Source organism: Strongylocentrotus purpuratus, unplaced genomic scaffold, assembly GCF_000002235.5.
Source record: "Strongylocentrotus purpuratus isolate Spur 01 unplaced genomic scaffold, Spur_5.0 spur5_scaffold_15, whole genome shotgun sequence".
NCBI lineage: Eukaryota > Metazoa > Echinodermata > Echinoidea > Camarodonta > Strongylocentrotidae > Strongylocentrotus > Strongylocentrotus purpuratus.
Window position 1 is genome coordinate 18,449,242 of NW_022145600.1, and position 23,819 is coordinate 18,473,060.

Sequence of the window (23,819 nt, forward strand, 5' to 3'; positions counted from 1 at the left end):
AGAGAGAGAGAGTTGGAAAGAGAGAGGAAAGTGAGATGAGAATCCGAGAGTGAGTGTGAGAGAGACAGAGAGAGAGTTGGAAAGAGAGAGGAAAGTGAGATGAGAATCTGAAAGAGAGAGAGAGAGACATAGAGAGAGTTGGAAAGAGAGAGGCAAGTGAGATGAGAATCTGAAAGAGAGAGACATAGAGTTGGAAAGAGACAGGCAAGTGAGATGAGAATCTGAGAGAGAGAGAGAGAGAGAGTTGGAAAGAGAGAGGAAAGTGAGATGAGAGAGAGGGACAGTAAGGAGTAATTAAACAACAACTAGAACAATGACATGTGCCGTTAAAAACAAAGGGTGGCGTCTCTTCCTTGGTACATTCTACATGAACCTGATGATAAATGCTTTCAAATAAAACTATCAACCAAGTCACAATTCAAATAGCATGGTGCAATCTGCTAAGTCATGTAAATAGTAACATTAACCCCCCACACAATCTGTACATGATACATATCAATATAAGATAGGATTGAATCGGTCTACTCTGTTATCATTTATTTTGTGCTTGCGATCATCTGTACATTAAACATTCGGCAGATAATGGCTTTTTGGTTCAAGTACAATACTCACATTGCTTATCTAATACCGGTCAATGAGCAATAAAGCGTCAATATTTGGTTAACCTAATTTGCCAGTAATGAAGCTGATTGTGAATGCAGTATGTCAATACTGTGACTTGAATGTAGAGAGCTTATAAAAGACCAGTTCACAAATGTACTCAATTTATATTCATGTTTTTTTTCTGCTGCAATGTAAACAAGTGACAAACCTAAAGCTTGCAAGGGGCTCGTCCAATAAAACAACTAATGTATGCAACCTGCATTGCAACTATTGAAGAACATAGTGTATTACACGCCCAAAGCTTCTAATAAATAAGCCTACAAATGTACGATTTTCTGCACATTCCTACTACAAATGTACTTTTGATGACATGTACGCTTGCCAGCCATGTCAAGGGCTCGTCAACTAACAGTTACACTGTATGTAACCGGCATTCTGACTCGTGAAATAGAATACCCTGGAATAAGTGAATATAATACGTTCACAAAGAGTGATACTGCTTACAATTATTATGTGTTCATTCTTTGAATACATATGTGAACTGGTCTAATAAAGTATTAACAAAAGGAAAACAAACAAACAAACTAATGATTTGCTAATTATGCTATATCACCAATCCAAGTGTCATAAAATTTCAACCAAATATGGAAATGCCCACGATTAAAATTGCATAATGTGTAGTGTGCTTGAGAAGCAGTGTAAGTTGTGCAATTTCTGGTGAGAAAAGGAACATTCTCAAAATATTTAGAATTTGGCATTGTTTTTATTCAACAGTCAATGAAAGTAGAATAGATATCACCTGGAAGACCAACTTGAAAAAGAACATTGCCCAATGGGAAACTTAGACAAACCCATAATAAATATACAGGGATATCTTGTTGCTAATACAATGAGATGAAATAGATTATAAACCGAGGTATACTATAGTCCCCCTGTCAATATTCTGTGTTTTGGTTGTTTTGAGCATGTGTGGTTATTTAATTGTAACAGGATTTCCATGTAGTGTACACGAAAATGAAAGAGAATTACGCAATTTGAGGGATACCTGCATTAACACTAAAAGAGAAAAAAAGAAGAAAGAAAGTTTGCTGATATGGGGTTATGTGCAATACCCTGTGGATTTTAAGTCCTTTATGCAGCAATAACAAGAGTCCTAATAACAAGGAAAGAGACTGTGAGCTGTGTTTTTATTCAATCAATAAATTAAAGACAAATTTTGGAAAGTTGTTTCCTTGAATTCATTTAATGTTAACATAATGTGTTTCTTGCTTCCTCAGTGAATCATATCAGCAATTATATTTATAAATGCCGACCCCCAATAGAGGAGATTTACAAGATGATTATAAATGTATTCATTAAAGGCCGGGCTCGACATTAACAGGGGTTCGCATCACATTTGGTACCCAAAATTTAAGCCCAGACCCCCCCCCCCCCCCCCCCCAATTTTCAAGATTTTAACATAGGGCTTAAGCACACAGACTACAGAAAAATTTGGAATCCTCTTCTAAAAAAAGTTAGTGTGGAGCCCTATATTCCAAGCATTTTTAAAATACTTCATAGAAGCAAAAAAAGGGGGAAATGACGAGTATCTTTCAAATCTATGCTTCCCTACTACATGTACTGTAAGTGTGACAAAAAATGACTTGCGCCTTTTCATGTTGTTGTTGATGAATTACCATTCATAATTACCTACATTCTAAAAATCCTGTTGGTTGCAAAAGGCCTTTTTTTATACATACATCGTTAAAATGATCGTATACTTCATAGGTACAGCATCAAGAACTTAGTACTTAGTTAAAATTAGATAGTAGCATAAGTAGCATTCTTATTAGTGCAGATTGTCGTTGTGAAGGAAAGTAATCTATAAGTATGAATGTACCTTTTATCTTATTTTCTCATTTCTTTATCATATCAGCGCCTTTGATTAGGCAACTAGATATTGGCGCTTTATAAATTGCTGGATTGGATTCGATATACAATTGCAATCACATGTGATAAGTAATTAGATTCTCCTCAGTTCTATGCCATATATCAGCTGGTTTATGAGGACCATATATATATATTTTTATTGATAAGGCACTTTATTTTCTCACGGCTACTAAAATCAAGGTACACACTACAAAAGAAAGATTTTTTTTCTTCATCACAACATAATGCCGGCTGCTAACTGAAGTGTTTTCATCCTATTTGAATTTACATAAGATTGATAAACACATGATACTTGTGACAGAACACCCATTCTTGACAGTGTGTGTTAATGGAAGAATATTTTTTAAATTTTTAATTTTTTAATTTTTAACACTGGACGTGTGCCCAAAAGTAGACTTCATAGACGAGCCACACTAATTATGTCTACGTAGGGCACCTCCTTTCAGTATCTCGACTTAAAGGGAGTGTAGCATGGCAATCCCATCTACATGTACGACTTTTTTTTGGAAAAGTGCACATAAACGAATGCGCGTATGTTGCACGCATGTAAATACTGCTGTCGCGTTGTCCGTAGACGTATTATATCCGATTGGCCCCCAAGTCAGGCCACAGGAAAGACATGTAGTCTTGTCACGCTACACCCCCTTTAACCCAATTTGAGACATATACATGTATCTACGTTTCCAAAAAACCCACACTGCCTACTTAAAAGCCATGCAAGGCGGACTTTAATCCAGTCATATGCAACTGATATTAGACCAGTATCCATGTGTTTTAAGGCAAAAAAAACAAAAGTTAGCAGATGCATTTGTTTATGAATGAAAAAAGATAAGTATTAGTCTTTACCGTAACATACAGCAAGCATTATTAGGATTTTACATTATTTGGCACAACATTTTACATGGTGTACATCCAGAACGAACCATTTTAATGTTTACAACAACAAGAAATGTTTGTTGTTAACATTTAGACTACTCTTTGGAATCGAGTGACACTATGGTACACTGGTTTAGGAAAGATGTACATATACAGCAAAGAATACAACATAAAGGCAGTCAATGTAATTTGAGAGAAGTTGATGCACCAATCTACATCAAACTGTACCAACCTACATCCAACTCGTCTAGTTTAGAGCACTACCAATAACTGATCAGGAAAAAAACGCCATGTCACATCTTTTTTGTGTGTCAAATGACAGTGATCGTCAAAGCTAATATGATCTCTTTCTAGTACCACACACATACCGGTACTGAAAAAAGATTTAAATCGATTGACAATGTATACTAAATCCAAATTGGTGTGAGGGTCGGGCAAGGGTAATGAACTAATCTAGGCCAGTGTAAAATCCTATTAAGGTGCATGATTTATTTCTACCAGTCTACAGTATATACCCTTGAAATATTCCACTTAAAAAGTGATTCATAAATACACAGTATATTGAGTAAATGTACTTTTTTCCTTAACAAATAATTCAATTTGCCATCAACCTCTTGCAGATGCTTATCAAGGAAGGGAGTTCATATCTAAAAAGCTCTTGCACGTTGGAGACTTGAAACCCTTGCTCTATGTATTCGGCCATTGGTTTGTTAGGAAGTACTTGAAGAATTCGTAGACGGACCATGATAGAGCGGTCGCCGGCATCTGGAACACCACCCTGGCGCCGATGCCCTTGAAGTAGCCGCGGATCCCGCCGAGGTCGTATATAGTCCTAAAGGCATGAAGCATGCCGTTTATCGACCTCCTCCCGTGCGTCACGCCCTGCTCCTGCGTGTTCAGCAGAGTCTTACAAACGTCCAACGGGGTCGTGATGGCGGCGGCGATGGCCCCCGCAGCTGCCCCCGACACGACGTGCGTCTTGGGGTTGTACCTTCGCTCAGAGTTCAAGTATTCTTGGCCCAGTTCGTACGTGACGAAGTGGACGGTCTGGAAGGGGATGTTCATTGTAAGCTGCGTGGTGTAGCTGCGGTAAAAGGCACTCGTGCCCTCAGTTCTCAACACCCGCCTAAAACAGTCTGTTACGTTCTTGTAGGGGCTGTTGTACATCTGCATCCGTTGCTTGATCACTGTTGCATCCAAAATGGCAACAACACACACGCGTTACCATGACGACCATTTCCGAAGGGAGCAAGGAGACAGACAGACGTTGGGTTGGGTAGTGAAGGTCATACCAAAAGCGATGAGATGGCAATCCAGATCCAGTAATAAATCCAAAGAGAAGACCGAGAAAGAAAAGTAAGAAAAATTAAATGGAATATAATATTTGTCACATACTGTTTATATGCTTACATTATACTTGCCCGTGTCCTTCCAGACACTATTCAAAAGGAATATCTAGATGTTGGCAGTTATATGAAGAATTTTTTTTTTTTTTATCTATTCGGAAACCAACACAACAGATTGAAGTACCGTAATAGTGCATTCTAAATTACGGTACGCTGGAATTGGAACAAAGAAATACAGCGCATATGAAAAATAAGTGTACCTGACTTTGGTTCAAGTTTCAGCTGATTGAACGAATGTGGGTCAGGCCATACGCATGTGCTTCTTTGGTCTTAAATCTTGTTTAAAGTAAGATCATGACTCTTACTTTAGTGCTTCATTGTTTAAAATGATGCAATGTACATGTATCTAGGCTTTCACAGAACCTTGTTTCAATCCATAGGATAACCTTTAATCCTTTCGAACAGCCTACTAAAAATTCTTGTCTCATGATATCTAAGTTATCATAACATGGTTATCTCAAATAGTTATCGGTAATGAAAACTCAAAGGTTACTAAACCCAAATGCTAGAAAAAAAAGTATTAAAGACATTCAACTTTCATTTTGTATCACTCAATGAGAATGGTGACCTGGAGTGTACATGAAAGGTACATGTATGTGCCAATGAAGTCAAGATTGTAATCATAACAAAGAGAATGTCATTTTGCTTGTAATAGGCATTTCCTTGAGTTTGAGTTGATATTAACACCTTTTCTTTTCAACTGCCTAATGTAAATATTAGGTGAGCAATTGTTTTTTGGAATGAGATAACACACACATAATTGCTTTTGACCCACATTCAATGCTTCATTGAAATTTTAAATAATATTTGTTTAATTTAATTGTATTCAAGTAACATAATAAAAAAATTACATTATTTAAACGGGCAGCTGTAAAAAAAAGGAAATGAAACTAAACCAAAAGTAAACAAATCAAACAAATAAGAACAAAAAAACAAAAAACAAACACACTTTCACTTGGGGACACCATACATGTACATGTACATGTATTGCCACATCCTGGTTAAAAGTCATTGCACTGACATTCTTTCAACCCTTTGAAAAAGTTCCTATCGCCAATTCATAATACCCTGGTGTTAAATAATGAAGGGCATAGTCATACCATTCTATTGGCAAATATTCTTGAGACAGCACAACCTGACACCACAATGATCAAGAAAGAAAGCCACATAGTAACCTCTGCAGCAGCCCTTTTTCTCACAAACCAGGATGTTTTTCTTTCGGATGAGCTAGTCATCATTTCCTGGGGTTTGGGTTCAACAGGGTTTTCTACATTTAAGGAATTCCAAATTCCAGTCTCGCCAATTTGACCAATTTCCTTCACAACAGAATCAACAGGATTTCAAAGTATGAAGATTTCAGAAATCCCAACTTCTGTGTTGCCAATTTGACGGCATTTCTTTAACTGTACAGGTTACACAGAAAGTTCTATCTTGCCAATTTGATCATTTCCTTCGGTGTACAGTTGATTGGGATTTCCCAAATATTACTACGAAGGAAATGCAACATCAGTCTTGCCAATTTCATATCACTTTCTTTTCTATTCAAACAGAGTTTTCCAATACTACAATTATTTCAAAATTCTAATCTTCATTCTTGACAGCTCATTGTTTCAGGAAATTGCAAGCAAAAGAATATTTTCTCCCCACCACAGCAAGAAAACCCCCAAGGCCGTTGAGTATTATGCATGACATTGCACGTACAGTACTGGTAGTCTGTGATGCGCATTCTTCCATGACGAACAGACCTAAATACTGCCCTTTTATTTTACCCAACAAGCATGTGTTTAGAAAAGGTCAATATCTCAATCAGGTACCGAGCACACAGCTGCATTGTAATCAATGATACATCATACAAAATGTCTGTAATAATTCAGTCCTTTTGTCTGGGGCAAGTACTCGTGACCTACATCTGCATGTATGCCGAAGAGCGGTTATACAACATTGAGTCACGGTCGTGGTGTAATATGATAATCTATGTCAGTGAAGGGTTCCAAGGAATGAGTATTAGGTGTCACATTTCAGCGACATTAATGCATTATCTTTTGATCTGGAATCGCTATGAATTACACAAAATAAACGATCGGAAAGAACAAAAGAACAAAATATCACTGAAAAATGTTAGTCCATTGCTGTTGTATAAAACTTGTGGTACCATATTGAAAGCCAGAGAACTGTCGTGTATTAAAGTGAAAAATAGAATTCTTCAAATTGGCAAAGCATTGTGGAATGCAATATCAATATTTTCCTTATACCATTTGATAATGTATTTTCTTATCTCATTTTTTTTTTTAATAAATGACTCTCTACATACAGTAATTCTGAAACTTAAAGGAATATGGAATTTTCACAATTTGTACATGAACATTTTTCAGAACAGCCAAACTTGAGTGTTGTGTTACTGCTTAGCATGAAACTTTCGAGAATCTGAAATTTCGCACACAGAGTTTGTGAACATACATGTATCATGAGCGAAAATTTTTGATTCCACATTACTCATCAAAGCAAACTGTCAAATTAATAAACAACCCCAACTGAACAATTAAACAAAAATCTAATGGTTGAAATCGATACTATACCTTCTACTGGATTCATAGCAGCATCGTGGACGACCGTTGCTAGGCAACCTGCAACGGCTGTAAAGACAATCATGAGATGTCAGGACGGCAGTAAAATATTGCTGAATATGTAATGGCTCTATCGTCAGCTGAGAGCCAGAAGGGCATTTAAACTTGATGTGAAATCATAGGTGTATTAAATGCCCTTCTGGAACTGAGCAGAAGATATTCAACACCGTGTAGAGTTTATGGTTTATCATCATTATATGGTTTTGTGTGCATGTCAATTATCTTTCTTTATACTGGTAGCGAATCAATATTTGTTCATTTTTTATGATGTAGCTTCATTGACTCTAAAAGTAGGACGAGACTGAGAGAGGAAGGGATATGAGTAGGGTTGGGAAAGGGTAAGGACAAATAGAGTGTGTGGGGGGGGGGGGGGGGGAGGGGAATAAGAGACGAAGATTGGGACCTAAGTTATTAGCTGAAAAATACATTACGGTAATCACTTTCAGTTACAATGTATCCTTTACAAATATAAATTTTGAAACTAAAAACACTCAGCACCTGTACTTAAATCTCACCTTTCATGGACAATGTGCAAAAAAACATTTCCATTTCATCACAGAAACTTTTTTCTTCCTATATGTACTAGAGACCACATTCACTTTGAAGAAAGGTAACATGTATCAAATACAGACAGTACTTTGTATTCACGCCTTACCCCTCACTCCCTCTACTGAATGCCAAAAGGACGTTAACTTACATACATGTACTTAAAGCCCTTTTGGCTTTTAACAAACTACTCAAATGTACCTGACCCACAAAAAGGGCATAATATTAATAACCCTACAAGGTACAGTGCACACATTCATTGCCTCTCAGTTGAATACACATTACACAATATATGCTTACTCATCTACAAATATGAGGGAACAATCAGTGCATGGTAGCCAGGTTTCATCTTCTGCGCCATTCATAAAAAGTAGATCCACCACGTTACCGGACTTTGACTCTTTACATCTACATGTACTACACAGTACTTCCATGCACCATCATTATCATCTAAAGTATAGTACCCGTAGTATACAAACAAATCTGAAGTGTATGCTCTTGCACAATGATGTCTAATGTGCAGAACTAAATGTGTACATACAGTAGATACTTCAGAGCTGCATTTAAATCTCTACTGTGTTTTAAAGCCTGTTATTTCTACTCAAGAGGCAAACTCCTAAAATGGGATAATGAAAAAGTTGGACTGTTTGTGAAGTGTAAACAGACCAATTTCATAATAAATAGACCAGTTTACAATTCAAATCTATACATGTTTCTTTCCTGGGGACCTACAGTACATGTAGTGACCAGGTATTCTATTAACTTGTTATTAATGAATGAACTACAATACTTGGAATCCTATCTGAACTCATTGATTGTTGCTATGTTGGGAAAAGCCTCATTCAAGCTTACGTTTCTTTAAAAACTATTAAACTACGCATACAATATGAATATCTTGGTAAACCAGTTTATTGCAGCATAATCACTAGAAGTAAAATGTTAGGTTTCTACTAAAATTTCACAGTATATAATGTCACCATCTATAACATTAACTTCTGAATATGATATGAATGGCCTTTCTACTGTACGTATGATGTGGGAGTAAATCACACTTACAAAATGTGACTGGTCAGCCTAGTGTTCTAAAAACAGGCCTACCGTATTCCATTGACATTGCAGCAGTGAGATGTATAATTCCAATTCGATTCAATTAATCCACATATTTACATAATAATGTCGCCACCTATCATATTAATATAAAACAATTAATCTTCTTGATCGAAGAGCACAACACATATGTATTGTCACTTATAGTGGTTTTCAATATCAAAGTGCATTGTCACTCATTAATTGTGCAATGCTCCATTTGTGTATGTTGTAATCGCCAGCAATGACTCTGCAATTTATGATTGCCGGAACACTGGAGGTCATTATAGTATATATACACAGGTGAATTGCCGTTTTGTATACAACCTGTATGTCTGCTTTCCATATGGTCTAATCTCCAATTAGTTTACTACCCTTTTGGTCTAGTGTTGATTTAGTCTAATTCCCAGTTTGTATAGTGCCCATTTCGTCTACTTTCCTTAAGGTCTAATCATCATTTGATGATTATTATCATTCATGATTAAATGGATATCAGACCATACGGATAGTGGACAAAATAGGCATTAGACAAACCTGGGAGTTAGACTTAATGAACAATAAGCCACATGGGTAGTAGACTTATTGGCGATTAGACCTAATGGAAATTAGACCAAATGACTATAAACCTAAGTCGTCATTAGACCAAATGATAAGTAGACGAAATGATTATTAGAGCATGTGGATAGAAAGCAGGCTCGGTATAGACCTATTGGAAATAGACCAACTGGAAAATAGACGAACTGGTTGTAGACTAAACAGCAATAAACCTACATGTATACGCATTGGCCCTGGGTACTGTATACAAGCAGTGTGTATCATGCCCATTCATACATGTACCGTATTGGCTTAACACCAGAATGGTGTTGAATTCCCCATGAGAGCCAACTACTACGCGTCTTTAAGTGGATAACATTTACATATAAAGGTCATGGGTTTGAACCCTGGAACTCCAATCATGTCATTAAGCAAGGCATTTCATCTTCATTGCTTGCTCTCCACCCGGGTGTTAAACAGGTACCAGGTAGAAAGTGAACGTTGAATTAGCATGCGCGCCCATTAAAATGTTGAATGGCTGAAATAATCTACTAGGAAATGGAGAGTGAGTACCGCAATTGCAAACATTGTACCAAATTCAATGATACACGGTAAACACTAATAGTAACTGATAAAGTGCTTAAAAAATACCAACTATTCCGATTTCATAAACAGAAATCATAGGGCTAGAACATGGAATCTTTCTTCTGACAATCTGATCTAGTGACAGATGCAATTTTTTTTTGGTGAAAATTTGTTTAAATATAAAATACAAATATGACCTTAGTTTTCAGGGTACACATAACACCCTTTGTGCATAAGAGTGATGACACTGCTTTATTCAATAAACATAATTGGACTGCAGGGAATACAATAAACTTCACTGCAGATTCAGATTCCAGGATGGGAATAGTAGGTGTAAGAAGCGCCTTAAGGGGATAGTTGAGTTCTGTTGCAGAGAGCGCTACACAAAATAATTTTTTTGGTGAGATAATGAAAAACTGAGTGTCAAATTGAAAAGAACATAATATTTTAATGACAAAATCATCTTTTTTTGATCAAAATCAGTTCAGAGACGGCATAAATATAACAATTCCCAATACTTGTGTACCACCACAAATATTAGATATTTTGAAAAATTTGAAGAAAAAAAAGTTTAAAAAACCGAAATAACGCCTTTTACGTTGTATTTCAGCCAATGACGAAGTTGGTCTTTTTTTGTTGGCATTTTCGTGTTGCTTACAGTGTATGTTACCCACAATTAGACGGCTCATGTATTGTTATTTTTAATTAATAATTAATTAACGGTCACCATGTTTTTTTGAAAGTGGAGCTGAATTGGTATGATCGTATTGGCTAAATTTCACACATTTTGGGGTCTAAAATTACCTTCATAGCAATTTTGGGTTCTAAAAGGGCACCTTAAATGTCATAGATAAGAATAAGAGCAATAACCATGCACCTTTGAAGGCATTTGCGGTCTGAAAACAGGACTCAACTATCCCTTTAAATGGACTACGGTAGACATTTGGGAGGATATTAGAAAGACTCCTGAAGGCCACTGATTCTTCAATGTACTATTAAAAATGTAAGGCATCTTGAAAGAGATTACAGACTCATTAAAGGTCAGGAGTTCCCAATTTCCATGATGCATGAATTTCAAATAAGGGCAAGAAATTGATATCAGTATACATCTTAACATCACAATACCCTTGCTTCCACTAAAGGCCTTGAATATAACAAAGACAGAATAGTTGCAAGGATATTAAAAAGATTCATTAAGTCGGAGTACAAAATGATTGTTTGACCGTCTATAAATAATTGGGACTAAGAAGACTACATGCAGGAACAGAATTCTTTCTTTACATTTGGATTCCCTTTTGAAGAATTTACCACCAAATACCGGTATGCTTTTATCACTGAGTAGGTCATGACATTATGAAGACAAATATGCTTTAAAATATCAAGCAAGACCTACAGTGTACATGTAAATGTAGTAGACTGAGTTATTGCATACATGTAACAGTGAAACCCTTGCTACTTTCTTTGATATCAAAAGTGTTATGCAACTTTTAACGATCCACACAGAATTACTCTACATCATATGTATGGAATGTTTAGTCAAGTAATGCAGTGATCATTGTGCAATTGTAACATGATACATAATGTACATATGTACTGGCAATACAAATTTACAATCGATTTCATATCCAATTTGAACCTAAAACCCCCAACAAATTGTACATTTACAACTGCATAATCGACTGTTTTTATATCAAATGATGCAAATGTAATGAACAAAAGCAAATCTAAGATAATATTTGTCATGCCACTATTCCAATACATGTACATTGTTTCTACATTTTAAAGTAATTTGCTCTTTCCTAAAGCCCACATGCACTACATGTCCATACTGTATGCTCCAAATGTCCTCTAAATACATTAACGCAGCAATTTATTCACACAAGATTGGTAAACTGTAGTACTTAACCTCCCAACGGCAGGTGTGCCGCCGCCGTATGCGATAGGGGGTAGTTGAGAAGGTTCCTAGCAACACAGCCTTAGTTTAAAATAGAAGGCTACATTTAGCAAAATCATATTCAGTATGTACACTGCACACCATATGCACCGTGTATACAGGGAGGCCACAATGCCTATTCATCCTTACGATTGAAACTCTTCCAAAAGCAAGATGAAGAATTAATCAATGTCTTAATACTGTTATTGGTTTGATTTATTCAAGTTCAGGTACAGTGATGGGTATAACTTAATTTACATCAGCTTAAATAAAAATGCTTCATGTACATACAGATTAAACACTAATGTACATGTATGCACTCATAATGGTATGCACAATGGCCACATACTTAATGCATGCAGGTACCCTCATAAAATCGTTGAATTCCTCACAAGGAGAAATAGGCCCTTGTTTCAGAGCTACAGACGTTCATTTCGTTCCTGAAAAAACTTATCCATGGGTCTGATCTAAATGCAAATAGCTAGAGTTCAACATCAAAATATAAAATACCTGGTATTAAAGATCTCGACAAGGAAGAAAACACAATTCCATTGCGGACTAAGGTAATCGCATCTTTCTTTTTGAAATACAGAAAAGCTGGTTTGAACACTATACACAACATACATGTACATACGCTGTTCATGTACAGTGTATGTATTCATAATGTAGTTCTGGGGATTGTACATCAACCTTGCATATTTGCATATTGCTCATGAAAAGTATGTCTAGATTTATACCATTGTAATATTACCCAACATTTCAAAGGTGATGCACAGGACTAATGAAATTGTCGTAAGGTAACTGAATTCGTACTTAAGTGCCTTGATACCAATTATTTCACTCACCTCACAACTAATTGTATTTCAATAGTCAGAACGTAAATTACATACATAACGTGTTGTTAATAGGTAGGGCAAGCCATAATGTTTGTGTAATTTAAATTCTGACTAATGAGATACATTTATTTGTATCAGGTGAATGAAATAATTTGTACCAGGCGCTTCACAAAGGCATATGCACAAATTTTGTTACTATATTACGAAAATGGCCTTGGGAATAATTTGTTGTTGTTCAAAGTCTTTTTGATCGTGTCGTATGTAGCCCAAACAACACAATGCTGCAATTATACATAAATGTATGGATTCCAGCATGTCTGTGTATGAAGCGCTACATGTACTTACCCTTTCCCCCTGTGTACAATGTACATGTATGTACGCGGAGAAGCTGCGTATGAAAACTGCAGGTGTTAAGGATATTCATAACTACAACCTACATGTACATGGAACTCTTATCAAAATTTCTCATAGTCCCTGATCGATATAATTTGCCCTAGAATGGACTTTCCTGAAAAGATGGAACCAACAAAATATGACTTAATCTATTCTGTATTCTATTCATTGTAAAGAAGAGTTTAACATCTTCAGTAGATCTCACAGATATACAGCACATAATATTTTATTCCCGAGGAGAGGATATCTTGAAGTAAAAGTAGTAAGATATTTCTGAAGTAATAATAATTCAACTTTTGAAGTGAGCTGATATTTTGTTCAAGTACAAAAATGCATGAAAAATAGAATAAATGAGACCTGTACTAATGTATCAATGTTTTGATAAATTTTGAGACTACTACAATCTGTAACCTCTTTAATACATGACCTTATATGTAAGAGCATGCAAAACAGTTTTCTGAATTTCATGTTTGGTTCTAAATTCTTACAGATGTAGAGAGAGAAAGAAAGAAAGAAAACTAGACATATAATACTTGTTTGGAACAAGTATAGGTGGGCTGGTCAACTTAAATTTTAAACAAAATAGAGCAAAAATAAGCGAGATACTGCTTTTAAATTCTTAAAAAACAATATCATGTAGTTTCATGACGTAAACGAAATTCACCTACTATAGGGATAACGCAAATTATGAAATGTTTGACATGAGGCCTTTAATCGAGATTTTCACTATGATGACGTCATCAAAATGAAAAATGGTCATTTTTAAGCTTGTAGAGAATTGTCTTAGCTACAACATATCGAAATTTTGAAGAAAATTGATCAACATTTACAGAGATACAATCAATTTTACATAAATATGCTGACGTCATAATATGCAAATTCGTATTTTGAGTTCCAAGGCCGTTGTGATGATGTCACGATACACTTAATGGCCAAATGAGACATGAAATCATATCTCCGACTCATACTCTATCTAAATATGAAAAAAGATTGAGGATCCCGGTGCATTCCAAAGAGCTATAGTGGATTTTGTATAGGCATGTTTTTGCCCATATATGCTATGTATTATAAGAGCTCGCGCGCACGGATATTTATCTTAAATGGACGCTCATCTTGTTATTAATGGTCATAAAGATATGAACGTGGTATCAAATTGTACAAACAAATATATGAAATATCATGAAAGAAAAAAAATGGCGATTCTATGTTATGTAATGGTGTTACGCGCGAAAACGCGCGCGCATGCGCGTGTGCGGGATTTTTTTATGAAATGCTTAAAATGGCCTGAAACGTATGTAAAATAAATTTAAGACGATTTTGAGCATTTTGAAATTTTGCGTGCGCACTGACGCGCGGACGTACGCGCACGCGCGCGTTTTTTGACCTGAAATTGACCGGACTGATATTGAACTTGATCATGATAAATATGAATGAGAAATGGTTTTTGGTTATGAAGATATGATCATAAGTTGATTTTCAGAAAATTTCATAAAATGGCGGCTAGATGACGTCATCAGTCAAGGTCAAGGTTGAAAAAATGTCTGTGTTTCGTTCTAATGCCTATACATACGTGTGCCAAATTTCAAGGTATTTGATTGAACCATTTTCAAGTTATCTTGCTCACAAAAAAGTGGGTCGAAATAAGAAAAATAAATAATAAATAAATAATAAAGGCAATTTTAACAAAATTATAAGGTGGTCTGTATTAGATACAGCCCACCTAATAATATGTATGTGATGTCAGAGTCCCCCCCCCCCTCCACCCAATAATGGAATAACAGTGTTTGATCCACCATATATACTTGTAACAATTATATTTTGGATGAAAGTGGAATGGCTTCGATTACAAAAATGCAGCATGTGCAATGATACATGTTTACATATATATCCATGTGATATGCAATATAAAGTGAGTCACCTTTTCAGGGCCATTGATATATTGATATTATTTTACAAATATCCCTCTCCAGGGCTTGAATTTAGCGGTGGCCCGGTGCCAATGGCCACCTGAAACGCTGTCGGGCCACCTGAAATCACCGACTAGATGGCCCGGCTGGCCACCCAAATATTTGGACAGTAATATATAAATTATTTATCAACAACTTGTTTAACCTTTAGATCTACCCGAAACCGAGGCGACATTTATTTTTCCAAGCTTTTCCAAGCGACGCAATCCGATCTATCAAACAAGGAAATGTTTCGTTTCGCATACTAACTTTATAAAAACGATGCACGCCGTCGCGTAGGTACTTAACAAGCCTTCGATTAAGCGGGCGCAGGGCGCAAATTTGCGCTCATAAAACCACCAATTGCGCCCATAATCATCTAAAACTAGACGGCAAGGCGCAAGTGTTTGCCGTGAAAATGCGCCCATAAATTATTAGAACAGACAAAATACACGAATGATTCGTAAAGGGCTCATTTTCACGGAAACACTTGCGCCTTATAAAATCACTAAATACGAAGCTAGTAGAGAGCTCGCGCGGCAAACTGTTCGTGATTCGGGATCGATTGCGAACAGTTTTCCGCGCACGAGCTCTCTACTAGCTTCGTATTTAGTGCTTAATAAGGCGCAAGTGTTTCGTGAAAATGCGCCCTTATCTAGCGCACTAGACTAGGTACGTACGTTCCATAGAGATATAGTCTATACTATGGTACGTTCAGATCATGCGATCGCTAAAATGCTGTCGCGATGGCGCACGCACAGTGTACGTACGTACAAATGTATCGAAGGATCAAGAAAACAAATCGTGAAATTGAGAAATAAACAAGCATTCACATAGTCATTAGAGATCTGTCGAGGTTTGTTTGTAGATCTAGTTTATTATTTCATCTTAAATAGAATTAATAATTCTCTTATTGATAAGTTAAGAACACCTACGATGTTCTCGATCATAGTTACTCTCATTTTGCCAGCAGCCGACCTAGCGTTGTTGTGGCAGAAAGCTAGCCGGCCAGCTTCCCACGAGTCCGGTCTCGGTAAAATTGCGCGCGCTGCGACTCTCCGAAGCTGCGTTGGTCTTGTTGACAAACTCTAGCCCGCTAGGATCGGGCGACGGACCATTCGTGGTATGATGAGAGTGTGTGTGCGAGGTACGATTTTGGTTACGAGAACACACGTTACGAATTACGCAACTTTTTAGTACGAATATTTGGTCAATTTTCTTCTTATTTCTTTGGTTATACAACAATTAAAAAGATAATTTCTTCAAATTTGCTCCTACTGCCGAGAGTGTGGCGGAAGGTTTGTGTGTCTATTCATTTGCTCATCAATATTTTTAGTTACTTTAATTAACTCCAGGAAGCTCCAACACCGGCGCCGGTGTTGGAGCTTCCTGGAGTTACTGTGATGTTCTTAATCAATCTTTCCTGTTGATCTTGTTAAGATTAAAAAGTTATTAAATTGATCGTAGACCCTATTCACATTATGAAATTAACTACTTTGCACTTATTTAAGTTGTGTAATTAGTTGTCATCTGTTTTTGGAAAATTGCCCCTGGTTCTTAAGAAATTGCCCCTTGCTCTGGTAAATCCCCGCGGGCAAGGGGCAACTTTTAAAAATGAATTGCCCCTTGCTCCTGGCTGCTTAATCTAAGGCTAGTTTCATTATTAAATACAGCTCATGCTGCTTTTAACCCGTATAATTTATGCATTTTTTTATTAAACATTTGCATTATTTAATAACGCATAAAAGTGGGGCCACCTGAAAATCCATTTGGCCACCCAGATCTCCTACCCAAGTGGCCCTGCTGGCCACCTCAAAAAAAAGTTAAGGGCAAGCCCTGCTCTCTGTCCCCAACTTGATTAATTTTCAATTTACAAAACCAAACTACCCAAATTAATCCTGAACTAATTGCAGATGCAACCTACCATTTGCTAGAGGATTTCTGCCAGGATTGGTACTCAAGACTTTCTTCATCTTTTCGTAGCAAGCGAAGTAGAGTGCATGGGCGGGTCCTGCCCCGAGCGCCACCGCGTTGATACCCCTCATGGTGCCGTTGGCGCCCTCGTTCCGGATAATTGTAGTCAGGCCATTGAAAACATTTTTGTATATTGCATTGGGTGAAGGCTTCATACATTGCATTCGTGTCTGTGTACAAGGAGAGAGAGAGAGAGAGGTGGGGGAGGGGCAGTGGGAAGGGCAGTGGGAGGGGCAGTGGGAGGGAAAGGGAGAGAGGGGGAGGGACGGTGGGGACAGGGGGAGGAAGGAGAGGGAGGGAAGAGAGGGGAAGGGAGGGAAGAGAGTGGAAGGGAGGGAATAGAGGGGAAGTGAGGGGGAGAGAGGGGGAGAGAGGGGAAGGGAGGGGGAGAGAGAGGAAGGGAGGGTGAGAGAGGGGAAGGGAGGAGGAGAGAGGGGAGAGAGGGGAGAGAGGGGAGAGAGGGGAAGGGAGGGGGAAGGGAGGGAGAAAGAGATAGAATGGGAGGGGTGGGGAGAGGGAGGGAGGGAGAAGAGGAGAAAATATGAAATTAACTTGTGAAATCTGAGTAAGGTGATTCATTTCAATTACTAAAAATGCTGTAGCAAAAGAAAATGACAATAAAGAGCAGTGCACTTAAAATGCTCAAAATCCTGGGGAGTGTTTCACAAAGACTAAGAACTTTAAGTTAGACTTACATTTACATGTAACTATGGCAGACCATTCATGCCACATTGCCACTGTTTGCTCTCACCATTATGATCTTTAGATAATATCTTTTCCTTCAATACCGAATTATCCAAAATGTAAATTCTGTAGATTTGTGACCATGATTTGAATGTCCTTTCAGAGACCAATGCCAGTAAATTGGTGAGAGCAAACAGTGGCATGAAGGGCCTGCCATAGTCAAGTCCAATTCAAAGTCAATCTTAGTCTTTGTGAATCACTCCTCAGATAGCACAAATTAAGGGTTAAGGCAGGGCTCTAACACTGAATGTTTTTGCAGTGTTGCAAGGGATCCATTTTGACATTTTAGGTCATGTATGCATGGGCTCCACATTACAATTCTAAAGTCTAGGGGTCCGGAATAAGATTTTGGGAGCCCAATTATACTGGACACATGTTAGTGTCGAACCCTTTGTTAGAACTTAGAAAACAAGTTTTAATCTGTTAACCACGGCCTTGTAATTTCTTCTTCACGATTTGAACTGCTGACATACAGTATAACCCTGTACAATACACTTCCCAACAGTTTAAGTCGGAAAGTCCCAGCCAAGATTGCAGTATCATTATCCTGTTCATTTTTCCCAGTATCAGAGGTCTGCACAGGAAGTGGCAAGTGACAAGCACTGTGCAGTACATGAACATATCCATGGATACATACTACATGTAATTTACACTTAGTTCCCAGAAAAGGAAATCTGCCTGCCTAGAGAGTCAGCCATCTTGAAATCTAACTTCTAAAGAAGTACTCTGCTGGGTCTCGTATTTGCACTGTTTTTTGAGTCAGGACATACAAGTCTTTGTACTGACATATTTGACAGGTCTATTGTTCATTACAAGGTACATGTACGTACCTGCCAAATAGAGATGCAAGGCATATAAAACCCTATACACAATGTACCCTGTATGCATTAACAGGCAATTTCCATCCCCATTCCTTAAAGTTCTGCCTATTTCTTTGTGTTTTTTTTCAAGATCAAAGAGAACATAATTACATTTATAAGCTATGCCGAGGAGTATCAACATCAACAGTTGAGAACCCATCATAACTATTATTATTATCATTAATATTGCAGCCCTATTACTCTAAAATTCATACACTGTACATGTACTCGTGTGCTTGTACTGGAAATAATCGAGTAGCAGCTAGGTTTTCAAACCCATTGATTTTCACACTATGCTTGAAATCACACCTTCCCCCGAGTACAGTACCGTTGAATAGCCATTTCCGCTCAAAGAAAAACACATGTTCTTTACAGAAATGACACTTTCCTTCTCAAAACCTGAAGGTACTGAATGCCAGTAGCTTCCATGAGGGGGAAGTGAACAAAAAATAATGCAGAGTATTTACTTCATTCACAGGTGCTCTGTTTGCTATACATGAGGTACAAGATTTTGTCAGGGTGCGACAGTTCATTTAGTTTTATCTGTATTCACCCTTCTTTAAAAAAATAATTTGATTTCGTAATAAACTGTGATTTCTACAGTCACCTACCTACAGCTCTTTATAAATGAGGATTTATGTATTGGCTTTAAAAAATTCTTTTCTTTGCATCCACAGCACAGCAAAGGTGGGCAGCCTTTTATAAAGAAATGGTTAACTGTTAGAATTACTATAATAATATCCTTATAAATTACCATTTCTTATCAAACATTGCAAAGAAAATATGTGAGTGGTTGGCAGAATATGTTACATTTCTTAAGGGATTTAATGAATGAAACTACAATATTTAAAAATGCAGGTATCTGTTGCGATCTACTACACGACAAAAAACCTGCTTGTTTACTTCGCTCTACATGTATGTAATCTGCAAATAAAAGAGATATATCTAAATGCCGTAAACAGTGTAATTAGTAATACAGCTTGATCTCCATTATTAAGAATTAGGAAATAATCTGTTGTTATCTTTTATTTGTTAAACACAGTACTACGCCTCTTTGTACTTTGTACCATCTCTTTTCATTCCCTTTTCAAATGCTAATCTGCGACCTTCCCCTTATAAAGACTTCCTATAATAAACATGCTACCTTGTGATTTAAAAAGAAGATCAAGTTCTAGTAAAGGAAATACTAATTTGAGCTTCTTGTGTAACTTTGGCAAAATAAAATATCAGAACTTTCCCCTCAAGTGGACTGCTCTGCAATTGCCTTGATATTTGAAATACGACAAGAAAAAGCTTTAAAAGAAGTTCAGACACAATAGTTTTATTACACATGTGTGTTGCAACACATCCCTATTTTTGTACGCAGCGCAGTTGACTATGTCTTTTAAGTACCTGATGATTTTAACACAGGTCTCCAAAATACAAAATTACTTATTTCACTACAAAATCTACTTTTCTTAATTGTTTTTATCAAAATTACAATCGCATGACAAGAAATTAAAGTCCTGTTTGATTTACAACAACAAGAAACATCTCATTTGTATTACAACCTCAATCTACATTGCATCACTTACATGAGTCAGCAAAAACAATATACATGAACTATTTACATTGTAACATAAAAATAGTAAAATACACCCACAAAATTAAAAAAGAAGAGAATACCTACATGTAGAATGACATCATTTATCAGGCGCATGTCAGTTTTTTTTAACATTTAACAGTGACCATGACCCCCCCCCCCCCTCTTTTTAGGGTTAAGTTTCTAGCATACCTGTGCATACATTTCTTCAGCTTTTTGTCTTTTTCACTGAATAAACTTATTAAAATTCAAATGATGTACATGTAGGACAATTTAAATGTACATGTAAGGCTTGTATAAAGCATGTGTAGACCAGGGACCCGTCTCTGTGTAGACCAAATCAAACACTCTACACTTCCTTCTATTCTGTGTCAATACCTGTATACAAAGCTACACACGATTGGATTCTATCACACACTTTGTGCATGGTACAGTTTTTCAGGAAAGTAATACGGTACTGGTACCCTCTATACCTGTACCTCCATGGTCATGTACACAATGAAGAGTTGAGCTGAGAATCTGTTTTTACGAGGACGGCAGATGGGTTACAGAATCATGAATTACAGTGTTAAACTGTAAGTGCATGAAATATGAACTCTAATGGACATGTCCATTGACTGTAGAAATGTGAAAAATTGCAAGTCATTATTTGCTGTACCAGTACTTACATGTACCATGCTCCAGAAGGTTTAACCAGCTACCTTCAAAGAGAATGCATTGAAATTGAATAGCAAACTTGGTTTGGTGGATATACATGTACAATGAACTCTGTGTCATCCAGTAGTTGCATTTCACTTCATTTGCCTTTATTTACCCAGGGATATAATATAACCACGTAAGTGCTTATTATGCCAGGGATTTGTGTCCAATTCGTTTTTTGAGCAACTTTATATTAGAATACCCCACCTCAAAAATTGACCAGATGTTCATAGTACCCACATGCTTCACCAATAAAGAATATAAGACTATGTTTCTTATTGATTAGGTTTACAAACAGTAAACCTAAGCCTAACCCTGATCCTGACTGTTACGCTAGGTCTATGACGTTTATGTACATAAACCCTATTGGTTGGGTATTCTAAAGTTAAGCCCTTTTTCTAATCATTACCATATCAAAGAAGAGTTGCAGACACGGTACACTTCAACCAAAGAAACTTTGTTTTGGCAGCCATTCAAGAAAGACAAAAATGAAGTAGATTAACAACCTATCGTAAAACGCTTTGTGTACTATGTATAGGGAGCCCCCTCCCCCCCCCCCCCAAAAAAAAAGCTGTGAATTCTTCCTACCCAAATTACAGTATTTGGCCATATAGAGCAGCACCCGCCATGGCCTTTTGGCAAAGGCACTTCCTCAGTTCCTGTTCCCATACGATTACATTGGGTCTAGAACTGGAAGTCAGATAGAAATTTTAGTTTCAGAACCTAAAAACTATAAGTAACAGATGGTCCCCTCATAGATCTCATCAAATCATCGGGGGAGGTCATGAAACCTGAACAATAGTTAAATAAAATAAGGAATTGGTTGACACTGCTGTACATTCTCTATGGAAGCTGGAAGTGTAAGAAACCTTGTCTTATCGTCTCCCCCAGTATCGTATCTACGCATGTGCTGATCTGCGGAGTGTAGGATGAAGGTTGCCACCTGGCCTATTTTTTAATGTCAGAGACAAATCTTTGGATGACATTATCATCATCATAAACTCCACATCGACCGGCACATTCAGGAAGGCCATTGATAGAGCCTTCTGAGTACCCCTGGCCCTGCACCCTCTCTCAACAGATGCGTTTATGCCCAGCAGGGCCCTGCATTGCGTGGTATAGATCCAGATCCAGCTTATCTTTGAAATATGAAGTATGTGTAGACTGTAGTCTACTATGCCACATCAATCATGGTTTAGCTTTAGGTAAACACTCGTTCATTTGCACAAACACTTTGAGTGTCGAGTCTAACGTTTGACTGAAGAAGAAAAAAAGCGACCCAAAATCAGACTAAGACTAAGAGTAGAAGACTTAGTATCGAGGCACCATGCCCATGATCATTGACCATGGCCGGTGGGTGAAAAAATGACGATGTTGTCCAACAAATGTATTTCACCTTAATCAGTAGGGGCCCTGGTCCGAGAATAAGGATTGTCTGCACATATGAGGATCCTCTTCGTAAACACGGACAGATGCGTCCGCAAAAATAAGGATCGTCTGCATTTTAGCTGACAATTCTGATCTGCGCATTGGTGATACAAAAAACTGGTTCCGATATGATTTTCTTGATGCATTTTACATCGTCTTTGTACAGCGTTTCGAGCGATAGATCCTCGGGAAGACGGACAACCCATTTCAGGCGAAATGTGGACGATCCTTATTTTTTTAGGACGCATAACAAGGATACTCATTCTCAGACCAGCGCCCTTATTAATAATAATGACTACCAAATCATGATCTTTTTGTTCCAATCAAAGACTAAGAGACAAATAAATGTCAATCCTAAACAACTCCAGATATTTTGAACAATGTGCAAAAAAAATGTTAAAGGTAATTGTCTTCTCATTTTGTAAAACATGCATTTTCATTTCAATTAAAACCGTTTTAAAAAACAAAAACAGTTGTGTTTCATCAAATTACAATGGCAATGCCAATGCCATGGCATGCAGAGAACTTGAGACCTCTAGACCCTTTATTGCATAATTTCCATCGCTCGTGCCTCATGTCAGCTCTAGCTTCAACCGATTTTCCACTCCGATATCAACTTACTTTCACACTATCAACCGGGTACATGACACAGTGCTCGGCCATGCCCGCAAAAGCACCGGCGATCAGATGCGTCGTCAGAGTGGAGCTCTCGGGTAAGGCCTCGTAATCGTCGTAGTCATTCAAATGCCCAGCAGAGTCATATCCTCGGCTCGTCTCTTCAGCGGCATCATTATTGTCCATTTCTGAGATGCGCTGACGAAGAGACGGCAATTCATAGTCCGAAATCCGTGGTAACTTTTTCAGAGCTTCCAACTTAGGAGAGGAAAATTCGGCCACTCTAGTTAAAGACGACGTTTTCTCCATCAGGATTTTCAGTCAACCAGCCACGTTTTTTAACGCGTGTTACGAAACTGCCATCGTATTGCGTGTAGAAGATGAATACGGTACGAGTGTATTGTGCGTACGTACCAGGGAGCTCGAGGGAGGTGAGACATGCACACTTTATATTTGCAATGAACCCGGAAGTAATTGGAGTTGCTTGAGCGCGCGAGAATCCGCAATAAACTTTTGGTCGAGGGGGTGTGGCTGGGGCAGGTGGTGGTCACATTGTTGAGTTGTCGGGGAAATCCCGTTGGCGTTGTTTTGAGACCGATCTTGATTATTAAGCTTACCGC

General features: G+C 37.6%; 1 protein-coding gene across 1 annotated transcript; it reads right to left on the reverse strand.

Annotated features, from left to right (window-relative positions):
- Positions 1-538: 538 nt before the first annotated feature.
- Positions 539-23,608, reverse strand: LOC584279 (mitoferrin-1). The gene is made up of 4 exons (XM_784144.5): positions 23,206-23,608; positions 17,222-17,441; positions 7,391-7,447; positions 539-4,595 (listed from the first exon to the last, which is right to left on the reverse strand). Exons 1-4 carry the CDS (start codon positions 23,506-23,508, stop codon positions 4,096-4,098), a joined length of 1,080 nt encoding a protein of 359 aa, XP_789237.3. The 5' UTR covers positions 23,509-23,608; the 3' UTR covers positions 539-4,095.
- Between the last annotated feature and the right edge of the window lie 211 nt (positions 23,609-23,819).